Source organism: Anabrus simplex, chromosome 11 (assembly GCF_040414725.1).
Source record: "Anabrus simplex isolate iqAnaSimp1 chromosome 11, ASM4041472v1, whole genome shotgun sequence".
Taxonomy (NCBI): Eukaryota; Metazoa; Arthropoda; class Insecta; order Orthoptera; family Tettigoniidae; genus Anabrus; species Anabrus simplex.
This window is the reverse complement of record NC_090275.1, coordinates 111,427,673-111,446,403: the sequence shown is the minus strand read 5'-3', so window position 1 is coordinate 111,446,403 and position 18,731 is coordinate 111,427,673. Positions and strand designations below refer to the sequence as shown.

The window sequence follows — 18,731 nt, the reverse complement described above, 5'->3', positions numbered from 1 at the left end:
GATTTCAGTGGTATAACTATTTTCCATAAAAACCACTTTAAATAATTATTAAAAATAAAACCTTGAATGAGTAAATTTAAATCTGTAGCATCCTGTATACAAAATTTAAGCAAGCGGCTAAGTTTTTATTTCTTCGGCCAATAAAATTTTGTCTGCGGGAAAAATGTAAAAAATCGTCAGATTTATATTTTTTATCTGAAACGCACTTCCTTGAGTCTTGTACCTTTCCTGGAAAGTGGCCCAGAAAGCGATCACGTAAATGTTGCTATTTGAGACAGTTCGGGGCTTGCGAGCCAGCACAGGCTGCGGGACGCCTTAAATACTTTTGGATTACATATTCATCTCTATCAATTTTATTACATTATAAATTTAAGTATTTGAATACTGTATATTGTACTGAGTAATATAGAAAAAGAACTACTTTAAAGAATAGGTTTCCATTCATTTTTCTCCCTTACGTAATTTTTCCTTGGAAATGAAAGTATTTTTTGGTTGGGTGAGTATTTTACTTCAATAACACATCTCTGGAGTGAACGAAGGCTAACATTACACATTGTTGCTGTCAATTCTTGGCTTTTCTTGGAGGTCACAGTCTGCAAAATATTTGAGTTGGCCAACTTCTGCGCGTATTGCAATAGATTCATAATTGCGGATTTTGCCTGGCTGGATAAATCCTTCTTCTTAAGCCCTTCCAACTGAGTACACTTCAGAGGAGTTTCTTGTTTGTTTCTTGCACTTACTTCATCCTCTTCAGATAACAGACGAAGAAACACCAGGCTGAACACATTAACTATCCATCTTTAACTGCACTTATGGTGCGAGCTCAAAAGCCGCAAGACAGGGAATGACTTGGGTATGGTGGCCTGGAGTGGATGGGCTTCAGCTAGACAGCACTGCACAATCAGCGCTGCCAATCCGTGCTCAGAGGTAAGCGACTCTCGACCATCTGATGATATACATGTTGATTCCCACATATGTATGTTCAGTCCGTCAGCGCTTCCGCTGGTGGGATCCTCAACAGCTCTGCCATCAACAGTCATATATGGCCTAGGCATCACTGAAGAAGCGTACTAGGGAAATGAGGAGCGAGGTTGTTTCCAGTTCCTTTCCTCACCGAGCCAGAGTTGCTATTATATATCAGTCTGCCAAGCCCACTGAAATGCATCAACTGATCCTATGAGCAACATTTTCACACTATTCATACCAGGGACTGGCTGCATAAGAAATTGGCATTACTAGCATCGCTCATACCTCAGTCACTTTCACATTGTCAAAGCCATGGATAAGACAGAGACAGATCTATGAAAGTAACAAAATTGCTCTAACCCATACCAGAAGACATAGTGCACTGTAAACACTAGGTCCTCCCAGCAAAGGCATTTGATTCCCATAGGGAACTTAAAATATTTGTCCTCAATGAGTAAATTTATAATACCAATATAATGGTCCGTTATTGGATGTTATAAATTTTCCAGCTAACTCATTCTTGGTTTCCTGCGTTTTGCCCTCGTGTGCTAAGTTGGGCTCGTCAGTTGGGCAACCAAGAATGAGTTAGCTGGAAAATTTATAATGTCCAATGACAGACCATTATATTGGTATTATAAATTTATACATTCAGGACAAATATTTTAAGTTCCCTGTGGGAATCAACATCTATATCATCTCATGGCCAGGCAGGCATCAATTTTTGGAAATGAGACATAGCTCTCATAGTGCATTGGCACTGCTGGTGGCTTCAAGTAGCCTATGCAGTGGCCTCCATGGTATGCACTAGCCTTGCATCTTGGGAGGTGTGCTAAGTCCCAAATGACGAGCCCAACTTAGCACACGAGGGCGAAACGCAGGCAACCAAGAATGAGTTAGCTGGAAAATTTATAATGTCCAATAACGGACCATTATATTGGTATTATAAATTTACTCATTCAGGACAAATATTTTAAGTTCCCTATGGAAATCAACATCTATATCATCTGATGGCCAGGCAGGCATCAATTTTTGGAAATGAGATATAGCTCTCATAGTGCATTGGCACTGTTGGTGGCTTCAAGTAGCCTATGCAGTGGCCTCCACTGTTTGCACTAGCCTTGCGTCTTGGGAGGTGTGCTAAGTCCCAACTAACGAGCCCAACTTAGCACACGAAGGCGAAACGCAGGCAACCAAGAATGAGTTAGCTGGAAAATTTATAATGTCCAATATCGACCATCTGTCACTTCACCGTTTCCATATCTGACGACAGCGCAGTTTTCCTCACCCGCCTAATTTGGTGGCCGCAACAATAATAATGTGAATTATATGGAAAGTGATCTTGGACCTTCTTCATCAAATCGTGGGCAACAATCTTATCTGTTGGAATACAGCAGTGACTCAGAAACAGCAGATGAAGATGTAAACAAGTTATGTAGTAGGAATGTAAGGCAGTGGGCACTCCAGGGAAAGGTATTCCACTGTTAAGGAATATTAAGCAACCTGGAAATTACATGCTCCAAATTTGAGGTAGAGCTTCAATACTTTCGTGTGTTATAGTAGTTTGAGTGTGTCAGTGTAATCTTGTTTCTGTGGGCTTGAACTATTCGGTCAACAGGGGGCAGTACTCAGTGTTCAGAGCAGGTGACTGATGTGTTAAGAGTTTCATTAATGGAATTTGGCAAGAACTACCTCTTGAGGTACAGATAATATACGGGGTGGGCAAAATAAAATTGTCCCAGAAAATACTTTTAAAACTGATGCAGAACTGGCACTTGGTAATGAACAGGAGAATTGTCCATCACAGGAAATGCCAGAAAATGTGATTTCGATGCACCAATTAGGTGGTGTCATATGTCTGCAAGTGCGCATCTCGCGCATGTTCTGAGTACATTGTTGGGTCATTATGTGCGAGCAAGTGCAAGGAACAAACATGTTTAGTGACTAGTTGAATGCAACACAAAATGGTGCTCACAATAAAACAGCAGGTGTTCATTGTCGAGTGTTATGCAAAGCATGATTCATGGAAAACCTGTGTGGAACTGTTTGCCCAAGAGGTTACGACTGGAAGTGTTCTGGCAAAACCTCCAGCTAAGTCTGCAATGCAAAATTTAGTAGCAAAATGGGATGAAATGGGGTCTTTAGTGAATGAAAACCTTCACTATCACAAAAGAGTTTGAATACCGTAAAACACTGTTTGAGGGAAGGAAAGCCTGGAATGAAATTCAATAAAATCCCAATGCCGTGTGTCTGTTGTGGCACACCAACAATCGCAGAGGAGGGCAACAAATCAACAGGCGGCACAACACTGCAGCCCAAGTCCACGATTGCTAGCACAACCACCAAAGAGATAAGAGGCTATTCCCAGCGAGATCACGCCAGCTACTTAGAGAAGGGCCTCGATAGAACACAAACACAGGAAATGGGAAGCGATGGGAATCTGGGCGAAGCCAATAGGTTAACAACCATAACAGAGGGTGGAAGGAATATGAGGTAGAGCAATTCACAATAATGACACACTCAGTTACACTTAAAAAGACCAAAATATAATTTGATTTAAAATAATAATAAGGGTGGGTGGTGCAATTTGAAATATAAGAAAATTAAAACAAACATTATCCTTTAAGAAAAGGGAAAACTGATGACAAGGCTCATATATAGAAAGAAACCAATCGTAGTCACCGTGCCAATAGTTACAACTAATTCTTATTTGGGTGAAGAAATTTAACAATATTTCCCAGACACAATTAACTTCAGTAGATTTAAAAGTTTCATTACAATTAGCTACTTTGTGACAATTTACTTGTTTACTATAATTTACTTGTTAATTACAATTCGATTGTTCGAGCTTGAACCCATCCTTCCTCAAGGGAAGTCATAAGTAACTCAGGTGCACCAAGTTGTGGGTACGCACGTCCCAATAAAATTCCCCAAAATGATAACTTATTACATTTTCGAAATTCCTCAGTGAACACGGAAGCGTTTCAAATTTAAACTTACAACCGCATCCCCTAACACACTAACAATGTCCTCAAGAAACATTAAGGAAGGCAAAAAGTTAAAATTAATAAAGAGCCGACATCAAAAGAAAAGTTACGGAAGGAAATCAATAATAATAATAAGGTAGCACAATAATGTAGAAACAAATAAAACTCATCTTGTGACCAGTTCATCACATCAACACAGGTACGCCAAGCAACAACGAACGTCTGCACGTCACGAGTATTGTTAGGACATACACACCGCTACAATGCCAACTTATCACACCGTTATCAGAAAAACAAATGAAAGCATACCAACAACAATGGAACAGAAATGGAGTTAAGCTCCAGATCAGTAACATTAATCGAAATTCAGGGAAAAGAAGATTTTAAAATAATCATAATAAAAATAATTTGAAAGGGAAAATTCAATTAAATTCACTTTGATCCAAAGCACGCTTCAGTATTCACTAGGGTTTAAACTAATTTTAAATATCCAGTTGCCTTTATGAGGCTAATGATAGAAGAGACTACAGACACCTTCACTTGTCACAGCTCCAGTTCAAAGAGCAGATCATTTTAAACCACACTGTTCCGGTGACGCATAAGTATGTGCATCAATAAAACTTATTCACTTGTTTAAGTATAACATAATTGGTAGGGCATATTTAGATTAACGGAATTCAATAATGGAAGATGCGACCGAGAATCACAAATAAGATCAAGATAACTCAATCTAACGGTCACAAGATCAATATTACAATAATAGTATGCACATTAGCAATTTCCGTATACCTCAGAAGGAAGAAAATATAATGAATCTACCTAAAATCTCAAATTAACAAATATAAATTTGCGAGAGTGTCCAGCAGCTAATATTTTTACCACGTAGTTTCGAAAACATTACATTTATTACAGCCTGGAACCCAGCTTTATCACATCACAAAGATGTGGTACAATATAATATTAACACAAGCAGATTTGGGAGAAGGAGACCACAAGACTGCTTACGGAACAAGCACATTGCTCACGACTAGATTATATAAGCTCTCGACGTAAGGCAGTTATTATTATTATTAGTGCCACATATTAAAATCAGCGTATCAAAGGGGTTTCACATGGGAATCTTCTCAGAACATAATTTGGAGAATGTACATTGTTCTCCTGCAAGTAGTATGTCGAGGTTGTGACTCACAAGACGTCTTCCGGAGGAATTATTATTAATTCAAAACATCGATGAAGGTAGCAATGTTGGCGTTTTACTCACTGTAGAATAATTCCCTGAAGATTACATGGAAAGTCTGTTGGGGTAAATATGATACCAGACAATCACTTACCAGAGTGTTGAGGAGGATTCTTAAATACTCACTTATACAGTTTGGTGCAAAACATTCCCAAGAAAAATATTATACTCAGCTGCAGGCACTCGTAGTCGCGAAAAGGTTGCATTCCACACTTACTTACAAGTTACAATTGCACCACCACCACATAAATGTCATTACACAGGTCTACGCCTTCCTTCACAATCATCTTACGGTGGTTCCAAATCATTTTTGCCTGCTATAGCGACTGGCAGCAAGCCAAGCGACATGACGCCTGCACTAGCCGACCGCTGGAACAGAAGTGCTCGTCTGGAATAATGGCCGCTAGGGCGCGCCATGCAGAACAGTTGACTATCGAGCAGCGGGACTACCCAGTAACAAACTCATAGACAACAACGTCAAATAAAAGTCCAATGGCGAAGCAATTGCCCACAGTTATATTACAATTTGCACCAATAAGAATCCCAACAGTACAACAATTAGCTACCGCAGAGTTCCCTTCTTTTAGGGCAAGATTACACGATAGTTTCCATTCCCCCTTTTTTATGAATTCCACACAATCAAATTTCCAGTGTAGCGGTGATATCACGTAGTCCTTAAATTATACCGCTACACTGTGTAAGTGGGAATTAAGAGATCATTGTGTCAAAACATTTTCAAAATGGACCTCTAACTGTTTCCTTAAAAATTTATTTCTGCACCCGTTAAAGCATCCAGGTGTGTTTAGTTCTGCCGGTGGTATCGGAGTGAAGTGGAGTCACGACTTTTGTTCCTCAGTTTTAATTTATTCAGATGAGGCCATTTACAACATTACCTATGATATTCATTCATCATCATCATCATCATCATCATCATCATCATCATCATCATCATCATCATCATCATCATCATCATCATTTCCCTTTATCCAGCTGTAGCCGGGTAGGGGCAAATATGGTTCCTCTCCACTTTCTTCGGTCTTTCCACCACTCCTCCTCCAACACTGTGTCCCAGTCCAGGTTTCTTTCTATAATGCCGCGTTGGATGGTATCCTTCCATCTCAATCGTGGTCGTCCACGGCCTCTCCTTCCTTGGATTTGCATTTCCATCACCTTTTTTTGGCATTCTTTCGTCGCTCATTCGCTGTATGTGCCCAAACCATCCTAGTCGGCTCTTCTCTATTCTATCATTCATTTTTTCCACTCCAATTTCTTCCCGGATTTTCTCATTCCTTATTTTGTCTCTTCTACTCTTCTGTATCATTCTCCTCAAGAATTTCATTTCGGCTGCCTGTATTCGACTCTCATCCTTCTTTGTCATTGTCCAAGTTTCTGCTCCGTAAGTTGTTATGGGTACGTAATACATCTTGTACATAGTATCCTTTGCTTCCATTGGCACATCTTTGTCCCATAACATATTTCTTACACTATGACAGAAACAACTTCCAGCTTGAATCCTTTTACTAATCTCAGCATCCAGTCCAGCATTCTCCATTAATTCACTCCCCAGGTATTTAAACGTTTCCACTACTTCCAGGGGCTTGTCTGTAAGTCTAATCTGACCTTTCCCTTCTTTCTCCCCTCTAGTCATAACAAGAGTTTTACTCTTTTCTACACTTATTTTCAATCCACATTCTTCAATCTTCCCATTCACCACATTCTACTGTTCTTGAACCTTCCTGTCGTCTTCTCCCCAAATCACAATATCATCTGCAAATAACATCATGTTCATTTCTCTTCCTCCATATGCTGCTTTTGCTGTTCTCATGATGTCATCCACCACTATTGTAAACAGGATTGGTGATAGAACACTTCCCTGTCTCAGCCCACTAGTTATTTTGAACCAACTTGTCCTGCCAACTTGTGTTTGCACGCAACTACAACATTCCTTATACAATGCCATGATCATTTTTATTAATCCCTGTCCAATTCCTTTTTGCACCAGACTGTCCCAAACTTTCGTCCTAAGGACACTGTCATATGCCTTTTCAATATCAATGAATGTCAATTAAGAAGGGTAAATCCTGCATTAGTCCTATTGTAAATATTTTCTGCCAGTTTTATTCTGCCCAGCTGGTATTTATACTGGGCATATTTTAATATACTGGAAAGACAGTTACATCAGTAAAGGTGTTGTGATATCCTGTGGCGACAGAAACTGCTCAGTCTTGACAGAGATAATGTTCAATAATGATTCCAATAAATAACTTTTGCTGACACTTTCCTAATGTGAACGTGAAGGGAATGTGGACATTTTGCCTCTGCTGTGAAACTTTCTATTGCTCTTCCATTGTTAAAAATTACAATATAATAGTTGTGTTGTCTAAGCACAGCTCACATCCTTTGTGATTAGATATACGTAGGTGGTTTGAAAAGTTCTCGGCATGTACCACAATTAAGTATCTTACCTTGGTGGAACTGCTTTTATTTTTCAACATAGTCTCCCTGTAGACTAATGCATTTGGTCCAGCGATGTTCCAATGTCTTGATCCCATCTTGAAAATGAGATTCCTCCAGACCTGCAAAATACCTCTCCAATTCAGCTGTCAGTACTTCCCTTGTAGAAAATCTCCATCCACCGAGGAAAATTTTCAGCTTGGGGAATAGATGAAAGTCTGATGGTGCCAAAGCAGGTGAACAAGGTGGATGTGGTAACAATTCGTACCCCAGTTCATGAAGTTTTGCCATGGCAATAACACTTGTGTGCGGCGGAGCGTTGTCCTGATGAAAGATGACCTTTTTCCTTGCCAAACCAGGACTTGTTTCATGTATCTTTTCCTGTAGTTGGCCTAGGAGGTTTGCATAGTATTGCCCCGTAATTGTTTGGCCAGTAGGAAGATAATCTATCAGCAGAATGCCTTTTGCATCCCAGAAAACTGAGGCCATGACCTTTCCGGCCGAACGCACTGCCTTTGCTTTCTTTGGTGGTGGTGAATCAGCATGTTTCCACTGCTTTGACTGCTGTTTTGTCTCTGGGGTATAGTAGTGGACCCAAGTTTCATCTGTAGTCACAAACCGGTGCAAAAAAATCTTGTTGGTTGCACTGAAAACAGGCCAGACTTTGTTCGGACATTTCCAATCTGGTGCGCGGCACCCATCTTGTGGATAATTTTTTCATACCCAATTCTTCGGTTAAAATATAATATACCTGTTTAGAAGACATCCCTACAGCTTCAGCAATCTCCCGCACTTTCAGTCGACGATCCTCCATGACCCTTTATGCACTTTTGCGATAAATTCTGGGGTTGTAACACTTTTTGGCCATCCACTACGCGGATCATCATCCATGCTCTCCCGACCAAATTTAAACTCACTGGTCCACTTGGCAACAGTTGAAAATGAAGGAGCAGACTCCCCCAGTGTGTTCTGAAAGTCGGCATAAATTTCCTTTGCTTTCATACCTCTCTTTACAAAATATTTAATCACTGCTCAAATCTCAGTTTTTTCCATTGTCACAAATCACTACGCGGGAACAACAACAAAGAGTCATCACTACCACACTACTGCAGCTAGAGCACTGACGCGCCAGGTGTTCACTCACAAAGGATGTGTGATTATTGCGCGGGAACCTCGTTCCTCTAGCACTGACATCTAACGGTGATTCCGAGAACTTTTCAAGCCGTCCTCGTAGCATACGGTCTTTGATGTTGCTTGTACCTCTATAAATTTTTAAAATGCAGCAAGCGTTAAGAATAATACCTGAACATAATCTAAGTATGGCCCAGCTCCATCTTTGGTGAGATACAGTTTCTGGTATGGGCTAGATTAAGTTTGTTACTCTCACTTCTCTGTCTCAGTCTCATCCTTGGCTTTGACAACACAGAAGTGACCGAGGTATGAGCAATGCTAGCAATGCATTCCTTAGGCAGCCAGTATGTTAAGAATCATTTGAAAATGTTGCTCATATGGTCAGTTGGTTTATGATTTCAGTGGGCTTGGCAGACTGATATGCAATAGAAAATTCTGGCTCAGTGAAGAAAGGAACAGGATACAAACTCGCTTCTCATTTCCCTAGAGTGCCTATTCAGTGATACTTGGGCTATTTAGAACAGCTGAAGGTTCCATCCAGGTCTCAAAATAATCTGTCTACAAAAAGCACGTTGAATGGAAATATTTTTGCAGTTGTAATTGAATTTTACAGTACTTACTTTCACAGTTAGCAAATACGCTGCAACATCAAAACGTCCTTTTCTACTCCTTTATATATATTAATCTCATTACAGTGAAAATCAAGAGTTTAATCAGAGTCCACTGCTATGCAATGCTTTTGCTGATGTTATGATCTGGGAAAAAAACTGAGGAACAAGTATAGTTGAGACTCATTGAATGGAAGGTTAAGTTCCAGGAATTCAATCTCAAGATAAGAGAACCCAAAACAGTTATGATTGCAATAAACAGAGAAGGACGACCAACAAACATCATCATAGGAAACCATCCACTGGAAAGTGTGGCATCAAACTGAGAAAGCCAGCTGGGAGGCTAATAAAGAAATTGATATAAAACCAGAGATCAAGAGTAAGAATAGGAGATGAGTGAAGAAACTGAATTAGGAAGAGGTATAACACAAGGCTGCTGTTTATCTCCAATATTTTTTCAACATCTATCTCGAGGAAATAATCAATGGAAATTTCAATAGAAAAGGTGCAGTTTGTGTTGGGGTCAGAGACTGAAGTGCATAAGAAGGCAGAAAATTTATTAATATAAGGGGTGAAGTAAGAGAACAAGTCAATAACTTTAATTATTTAGGAAGTATGATTCTGCACAACAGAAATTAAGAAAAGAACTGCAATGGTAAAAGAAGGTTTCAAGAGAAAAGAATTACTTTGTGGGACAATAAACAAAGATTTGTGGAAAAAACTTGACAAATGTTATATATGGAGCATTGCGCTGTATGATGCAGAGTCTTGGACAGTATGGAAGAAGATTGGAGGCACTAGAGATATGGATATGGAGGATAATAGAACAAGTGAAATGGGAAGACCAGGCAAGGAATTAAGAGTTGGAGAAGAATTAAATATGTAGGTTGCAAATAATTAGAAGGAAAAAAAGAGCTGAATTGGTCATTGTCTGAGGTGGGACTGTTTATTGAATGAAGGAGTGGTGAACGGCAAAGGAAGAAGAGGACGGAAAAAATATCAAATGCTGGACAACATCAAAGGAAGGAAATATTCAGACATGACAAACTTGGCTATGGACAGGAAAAAGTGGAAGAGGTTTATCCAATGACAAGACTTGCCTTAACCCGCGAGTGGTCGCTATATGAGATTTTCTCTCACATTATTTTGTATTGTGAGTTTACTTCTCAGCGATGCAAGGGAGGTGACTGTTCCCTCTTCTAGCTGAGTTTATAACTGTCATGAGAAAGGCAATTCAAATTGAAGGGTAAGCATCCCCTCCGCTAGTCGGAACAAAGATTCGTACGAGTTAATGCACCGTGTGGGAAAGGTTCTCTCATCACGCAACCAGTGGCTTTGGTGTTATGTTGAAGTCGAGAGGAAACTTTCTCCTGTTGTACGCGTTAGTATTTGACTTCAGTTGTGCACGTAATGTTCTCAATTTGCAATTACTGATAAACAACTCTTCAAAAATTGAGTCGAGGAAGAATGTTGTAAAATAAACTCTGTTACTAACTCCAGCTAATTCATATGTTAGAGAGAAGACCTATTGTACTTTATTCTTGATTATGTATTGCTCTGTTAGAAAGTTCTGTATTAATAACAATGTTATTGGTTTTACGTCCCAATAACTACCTTTTACGATTTTGCAGACGCCGACATGCAAAAATTTTGTCCGACAAGAGTTCTTTCATATGCCTGTAAAGCTATAGCTGACGTATCTGAGCACCCTGAGCCAGGATCGAACCTGCCAACTAGGGCTCAGAGAGCCAGCGCCTTAACCGTCTGAGCCATTCAGCCCGTCACTCTTGTGAATATTACATACTTACATGCAACTGAACTATTGACTAATTTCCATTAAGGAGTAATTTGTTTCTGTAATATTCAGATAATCATTTTTTTATCTAAACTGTATAATGCAGTCTTTACGTCTCATTTTCATAATTCGTTTCACTCTTACCCCTCGGAAAATTATAGAAGATATATTTCTTTTAAATCAAGTTTAATGTGAGAGAAAAGTTTCACGTGCGACACACATGTTACAATTCAGCTAGCAACCACTCGCGGGTTAAGAGCTAATTCTGTTTCTGCCCATGTAATGGAAGGTTCCTCTGTGTAGTTTTCAACAGCTGGTTCTATTATTTTTTGTGATTCCATATTTATTTTAATAAAATTTATTTTTATTATTTCACTATTTCACTCTCTCCCTTATTACTAACATATATCATGTAATTCATTTTATCTCATTACCTCCTAAGATGAGGTTAATGTCACGAACAGCACTTGGTTGTAAAAACTCACTATAAAGATTCATCCCACTTCATACCTGACCCTGTAGAGAAACAGAACCAGGGTTGGACACACACATGCATATATATTTAAATTGTTAAGATTGAATCCCTTTCTGAATTCTTAAATATTAGTGTTGGTCAGCTAATTCTTTAAATTGACCTTAATTTTCCTAATTATTGAGTACCCTGTATCTTCTTGCTCTTTCTTATTTTTTATCCTTTTGGAAATTTTATGGGCTATTTTTCTCCACATTTCCCATGTAACTGTTCCTATGTTGCTACTTACTGTACAAGGCTACGTATTTTCCCAGTTATTATTTACCACATATCGTGTCTTTGTCCAAAAGGTAAGCAAGTTTTGCTAATAACAAAGCCAGTCCTCTTTACGTCACATCCATTGAGAACTGTGTCCCTGTTTAATTTAAAATAATTACTATTGAAATAAACAGAATCCCATCCAGTAATAGCCATCCAAAAGTAATGAATAACATTCTTTCAAGTCCTATGAAAATTAATTACAAGTATTTTAATTTTGATCGTGTTCATAGATTCATCAAGAGGCTGAAAATGTGTGGTTTCCCTCTAATTAGGGGAGATATCTGCAGTGGACTCTCTCTTTGTAATAAATATTTTATACTTATACAGTATATTGTATTAGTTATTATATCCTTATTCTCTTTTTTTCATTCATTAAATGACTGCAGTGTTTTCACTTTCATGCTATGAGGTAAAGAAATAAAAAGTGTCCCTTCTTTCATATGGAAATCTGGCAACCCAAACTCACATGTTTTTCATCACTCTAAAAGGTTCAGTTTGTAATTCAGTCACTATCCTTGTAGTGATAGACAACACAGGGACAATCAAGTGTCTACTTACTTCTCATTTTCACTGACAACCACATCTGCAGCCAGCTTGTCATCAGTCTCTTGCTGGAACAAACAAAGTCATTTATGGTGACTATATTCTGTGACAAATGTTATGGGAACATATAATTTAAATGTGAAAGATCATGCAAAAATCTCTTTAATATGGATATTCTATTTGGCTTGTTTGTGATCTACTACGAATGCTGATCAATACTTCCCTCCTCATATTGTAAAGGACTGTATAAGTTTACTGTACATATGATATTCATTGGATCTAAAAATGCTGCCGAATTAATGTTGTGGTCTGAAACGATTAATATGCCCAAAAGTTGCATTATTTTAACTGAATCAATAATGTTGTTCATTGCATAATAATAATAATAATAATAATAATAATAATCATCATGGAACCAATCTAGACAGTACAAAAATTTCTCCTGTGCAGCTAAAGTTTATAAACAGAGCTATTATAGAAAAGTTGCTCCAAGTGCACGCAGTTCGATCTTGGTCTTAATGAGAAGTTAGCTATATAATAAGATCTTGCTGTTCGTGCATTGCAACTTGAAAGCTCTTTAAATAATTTGACTTTTTTTTTTTGCGTGCGATTAAAAGTTCTTAATGATGGTACTATAGAATATTCACATTGAAAATTATAATAACACTTTGAACAGTACCATACCTTAATATGGAAGCCTGCTCAAACAATAAAAATGAATCATTTATTGTGGCTACTTAAGCCACAAATAAACACAACTGCATTCAAAACACAAAATTTACCTATTTAGGAATAGTCTATCACTTAATATGTTATCTGGTTCATAAGCAGAGTATTCATCACAGTCATCTATTCCTGAACCTGCTTCTCCCGATGGAATATCCAAGACATCACTATCATTGAGCTGGCGTGAGGACATGTTTGTACAGTAACAAAGCTGATAGCGCAACATATTTGGCACACTCAGCACCCGGCATATCGAGTGCTTCGGTAGAGGTCATGGCAAGGAGAAACTACCCTTCTTATCATTTGGGTTTGAACTTCTCAATAACTGCTGCATTCTAGTGGACACTAGATGAATACTACCTCCAAGCAAGGGACAGGAACTGCATGGGATAAAAGCAGCTGCCTATAAACTAGCCTGAAAATTACGCCTGTATAGTATACAGGCGCCATCCACTAGCAGGAAAGCAGTGCACCCGTAATCTGTACAGGCATAGTGTTTGAAAGTGTTAACATATCAGGCAGGGAATAATTTAGCATACTGGGGGATGTCAGATGTAAATGAGGTTCAGGATCATTTGAAGAAGGTTCTGACTGTCTGTTGATATTAACCATTATTTATTATGTCAATTTAGTTTTTCCAATGAGGGTCCTAAGTCTGCACAGGTACTTTTGGAGGGTCTCATTACGAGATACTAAAGCTGCCATGTCTCTTTACCATTCTTTCAATGTGCCAGTCAATTTTCTGCTACTACACATAACGCGAGCCTCTCCCACAACTCTCGAGAACTCGTAAACTGCCAAGAAGTAAAGTATAATCATTCTGGAAGACATTTTTATCCTTTAACAAATATTGGTAACAGTTACTGCAGTTTTTCTGGTCCTCAAGAATTTTGTTAAGTTCTGGATCCTTTTTGATTTCATTTCTGATAGTCTGCCTTCAGTGATTTACAAGTGTAGAAGACTGTTTTTGGGGAATGCAATTTTGGCCTCTCCTGAACTTAGGCAAAACCTTTTGCATTTTGCTTCTGTCATCTAATGTAGCTCACTTGAACAAAGTTGGCTAGGCTCCAAACATCTAGTGAGGTATCTCTGCTGCCGATCAGATTCCCTTGTTGCCAGCTGGTGACTGTACATGTGTCATTCACAGTGTGTGATTTGGATTGTGAGAGACAGGAGGACTGCTCCAAGGCCGGTAGGTGAGGAAAGTGTGAAATGCTCCTTTAAAATCAGTTAACTTGATGAAGATGCTTGTTGTTTTAAGGGGCCTAACATCGAAGGTCATCAGCCCTCAGTTAACTTTAGTTATCCTTCTGGATGAGGGATATGGTTATTTTAATGTTATATCTCAGCATATAGCTTTTAAGTTTGGACATTTGACTCTATTCTGTTTTGTTGTTAAACAAGTACGTGGGTGAAATTTATGGTCTTTCTTTGAGCCAAAATTTTGTGAATTTTTGCCTTTCCTTATATCAACATGTGAGATTAACAGGGGCACTTGAACTTGTTTGAATTTCTCATATGTACAACCGGTTACAACGTTGGTTCTGTATTGACTTGAAATAATAAATTAAGTATTCCTTTAAATGGAATATGACATATTAACCACCATACAATACTTAAAAAGATATAAATACATACATTAATAAATGTTTCAATCTATGTGACTTCCTTCAGCTAATGAATTTAACCTTAGAACACTAGCATTTGTAGCATTTGTAAATCATAGGAATCACGGACAGATACTTCCCTCCCCTTCGTCCTGTGAGCCGTTAGACTACATCTCCTTCCAGGTATGCTGCTCCAGTTCAGTTGTGGTTCTGCAGCCATTACGAGAAGTCTGCTGCTTGGATAAGTTTGCCACAATAGTTATGGAAGGTCAATAAATTCTTGCAGAAATTAGTAGTGATATGCAGTCAGTGGTTTTGTCTGCTATTTCACATTCTCTACACGAAGCCTATCTTACTGACACTGGGTTATAGTTCACTGAACAAGACCATTACATGGACTTAGTTTTTTGTTCCTTTTGTTCTTTTAGGTGAAAAATTAAAACAATCAACCAACAGACACTTGCAGAGGATCATATTTTGGATAATAAATTAAGTATTCCTTTAAATGGAATATGACATATTAACCACCATACAATACTTAAAAAGATATAAATACATACATTAATAAATGTTTCTCCTGACGACGAAGGAGAAAATTATGTACTCCATGCGGATTTTGGTCGCAGTGATGGACATGACAGCGATAATGACACAGAACATATTCCTGATCGTTACTGTGAGGAAGAGAGAATATTAGTATGTCTTTGTGAATTGGAAGAAAAAGCAAAAACAGAGAGGAAGGCCAAGAAAGCTCTTGAAATGTATGATGGGAAGTCCAAAAACCGACACTGACAGTGATGAAAAAGAGGAGACACTGATCAGTGAAGAGAACGAAGTTAAAAGGAAAAGAGGGAAAAAGCAAGATGAAAATGAAAGTGATCAAGAAAACAGTCAAAATGGATTTTCTATTTCAAGTCAAATTCTCCATAGAAATAGGGAAAATAAGACAAGAAACACACAAGAAAGCAGAGGCGATTTCTCAGCTGAAAGAAAGACTGATACTGGAATGGAAGAAGTGTGCCCAACTGCAGATAATAAAGGATGTACGTAAATTACAAGATACAAAAGATTGGTTCATGGTGTGGGTTACTGTAGTCACGTCCTAGTTCGTGAACCATGGGCAACAGCTGAGTGGCCAAGTAAGTGGTCTTGAGAGTCGGGATACCAGTTACTATGGAAGGGGAGTGGGCATCTCGGACATATTCTGAGTTGTGGCCCTCCTTGTGCTCAGGCGGGTGGGACTATACAAGCCACCGGTGGTCCATAACCTGTTAAAGGAGAGATCCTAACTTGGACTATGTGTAAGTAGGGTAGCATCCTGCTTCATGAATTTACCGAGCTCAGAACATTTTAAGCAAACCTCGGACCTATGGGAGTAACGGAGTCCCACTCTCATTTGATAGGCATTAGAAACAACTTGGCGAACAAAATGGAATTCGATGGGGAGCTATCAATATTAATGGGGCTTATGGAAGAAAGAAAGTAGGACTGGCTGAGTCAACGAAGAGGATGCATCTGGATGTACTAGGAGTAAGTGATATTCGGGTAAGGGGAGATAACGAGGAAGAGATAGGAGATTATAAATTGTACTTGACGGGTGTTAGAAAGGGAAGGGCAGAGTATGGGGTAGGACTGTTTATCAGGAATACTATTGCACGCAACATAGTTTTTGTTAGGTGCGTAAATTAGTGAATGGTGTGGGTAGATTTGGCAGTTGGAGGAATTAGGATGTGAATTGTCTCAGTGTATTCAACATGTGAGGGTGCAGATGAGGATGAAGTTGACAAGTTTTAGGAAGCACTGAGTGACATTGTAGTCAGGGTCAACAGCAAGGATAGGGTAGTGCTAATGGGCGATTTCAATGCAAGAGTTGGAAATAGAATTGAAGGATACGAAAGGGTGATTGGTAAATGTGGGGAAGATATGGATGCTAATGGGAATGGGAAGCATTTGCTACACTTCTGTGCTAGTATGGATTTAGCAGTTACAAATATATTCTTCAAGCATAAGGCTATTCACCACTACATATGGGAGGCTTGGGGTACTAGATCCATAACAGACTATATCTTAACCAACTTCAAATTCAGGAAGTCTCTTAAGAATGTACGGGTTGTTTGGGGATTTTTTGATTATGCAGACCACTATCTGATCTGTAGTGAACTAAGTATCTCTAGGCCTAGGGTAGAGAAAGTGAAATCTGTCAGCAAACGAATAACGGTAGAAAATCTCCAGGAAGAGGAAATTATACAGAAGTACATGGATATGATTAGTGAGAAGTTTTGAACAGTGGACAGTAAGCAGGTTTAGGATATAGAAAGAGAAGGGTGGCATACAGGGATGCTGTAGTAGAAAGAGCAAGGGAATGCCTAGGAACAATTATGTATAAAGATGGGGAAAAAGCAAAAATCTTGGTGGAATGATGAAGCGAGAGCTGTTTGTAAAAGTAAAAATAAGGCTTATCAGAAATGGCTGCAAACAAGGGCTGATGCAGACAGCGAATTGTATGCAGATAAAAGAAACTGAGCAAAACAAATAGTTGTTGAACCCAAAAAGAAGTCATGGGAAGATTTTGGTAATAACCTGGGAAAGCTTGGCCAAGCACCAGGGAAACCTTTTTGGGCAGTAATAAAGAATCTTCGGAAGGGAGGGAAGAAATAAATGAACAGTGTTTTGGGTAATTCAGGTGAACTCATGATAGATCCCAGGGAATCACTGGACAGGTGTAGGGAAGATTTTGAAAATCTTCTCAACGTAAAAAGAAATCTTCCTGGTGGTGTCACAAACAACCAAGCTCATGGGGAGAAAGGAAATTATGTTGGTGAAATTATGCCTGAGGAAGTGGAAAGGATGGTAAGTAAATCCATTGTCATAAAGCAGCAGGAATAGATAAAATGGACCGGAAATAATGAAATATAGTGGGAAGGCAGGGATGAAATGGCTTCATTGAATAGAAAGATTAGCATGGAGCGTTGGTAAGGTACCTTCATATTGGACAAAAGCAGTAATTGCACCTAAAGCAAGGGAACAGGAAGGATTGTATCAACTATCAAGGTATCTCACTGATTAGTATACCAGACAAAGTATTCACTGGCATCTTGGACGGGATTGTGCAATCAATGGTTGAGAGAAAATTGGATGAAAACCAGTGTGGTTTCAGACCACACAGGGGCTGTCAGGGTAAGATTTTCAGTATGCATCAGGTAACTGAAAAATGTGACGGAAGGAATAGACAGCTGTGTTTATGTTTCATACATCTAGAGAAAGCATATGACAGAGTACTGAGGGAAAAAATGTTCGCCATACTGGAGGAGTATGGAATTAAAGGTAGATTATTAAAATCAATCAAAGGCATTTATGTTGACAATTGGGCTGCAGTGAGAATTGATGGTAAAATGAGTTCTTGTTTCAGGGTACTTACAGGGGTTAGACAAGACTATGATCATTCACCTTTGCTGTTCGTAGTTTACATGGATCATCTCCTGATAAGTTATAAAGTGGCAAAGAGGGATTCAGTTAGGTGGATATGTAGTAAGCAGTCTGGCCTATGCTAACGACTTGGTCATAATGGCAGATTGTGGCAAAAGCCTGCAGTCTAATATTTTGGAACTTAAAATTAGGTGCAATGAGTATGGTATGAAAATTAGCCTCTTGAAGTCTAAATTGATGTCAGTAGGTAAGAAATTCAACAAAATTGAATGTCAAATTGGTGATACAAAGCTGGAACAGGTAGATAATTTTAAGTATTTAGATTGTGTATTCTCCCAGGATATTGTGAGACTGAATCAAGGTATAGTAAAGCCAATCCAGTACGTTCGCAGTTGCGATCAACAGCATTCTGTAAGAAGGAAGTCAGCTCCCAGACAATGCTATCTTTAGATCGCTCTGTT

At 38.8% G+C, this 18,731-nt stretch overlaps 1 protein-coding gene across 1 annotated transcript in view; it reads right to left on the bottom strand.

Moving 5' to 3' along the window:
* The window catches only part of LOC136883168 (uncharacterized), a 65,386-nt gene that overhangs the window by 5,947 nt on the left and 40,708 nt on the right, over positions 1-18,731 (bottom strand). Inside the window, exon 8 of the mRNA XM_067155347.2 lies at positions 12,527-12,579. Coding sequence (XP_067011448.2) covers positions 12,527-12,579 — 53 coding nt within the window. The remainder of the gene's footprint in view (positions 1-12,526; positions 12,580-18,731) is intronic.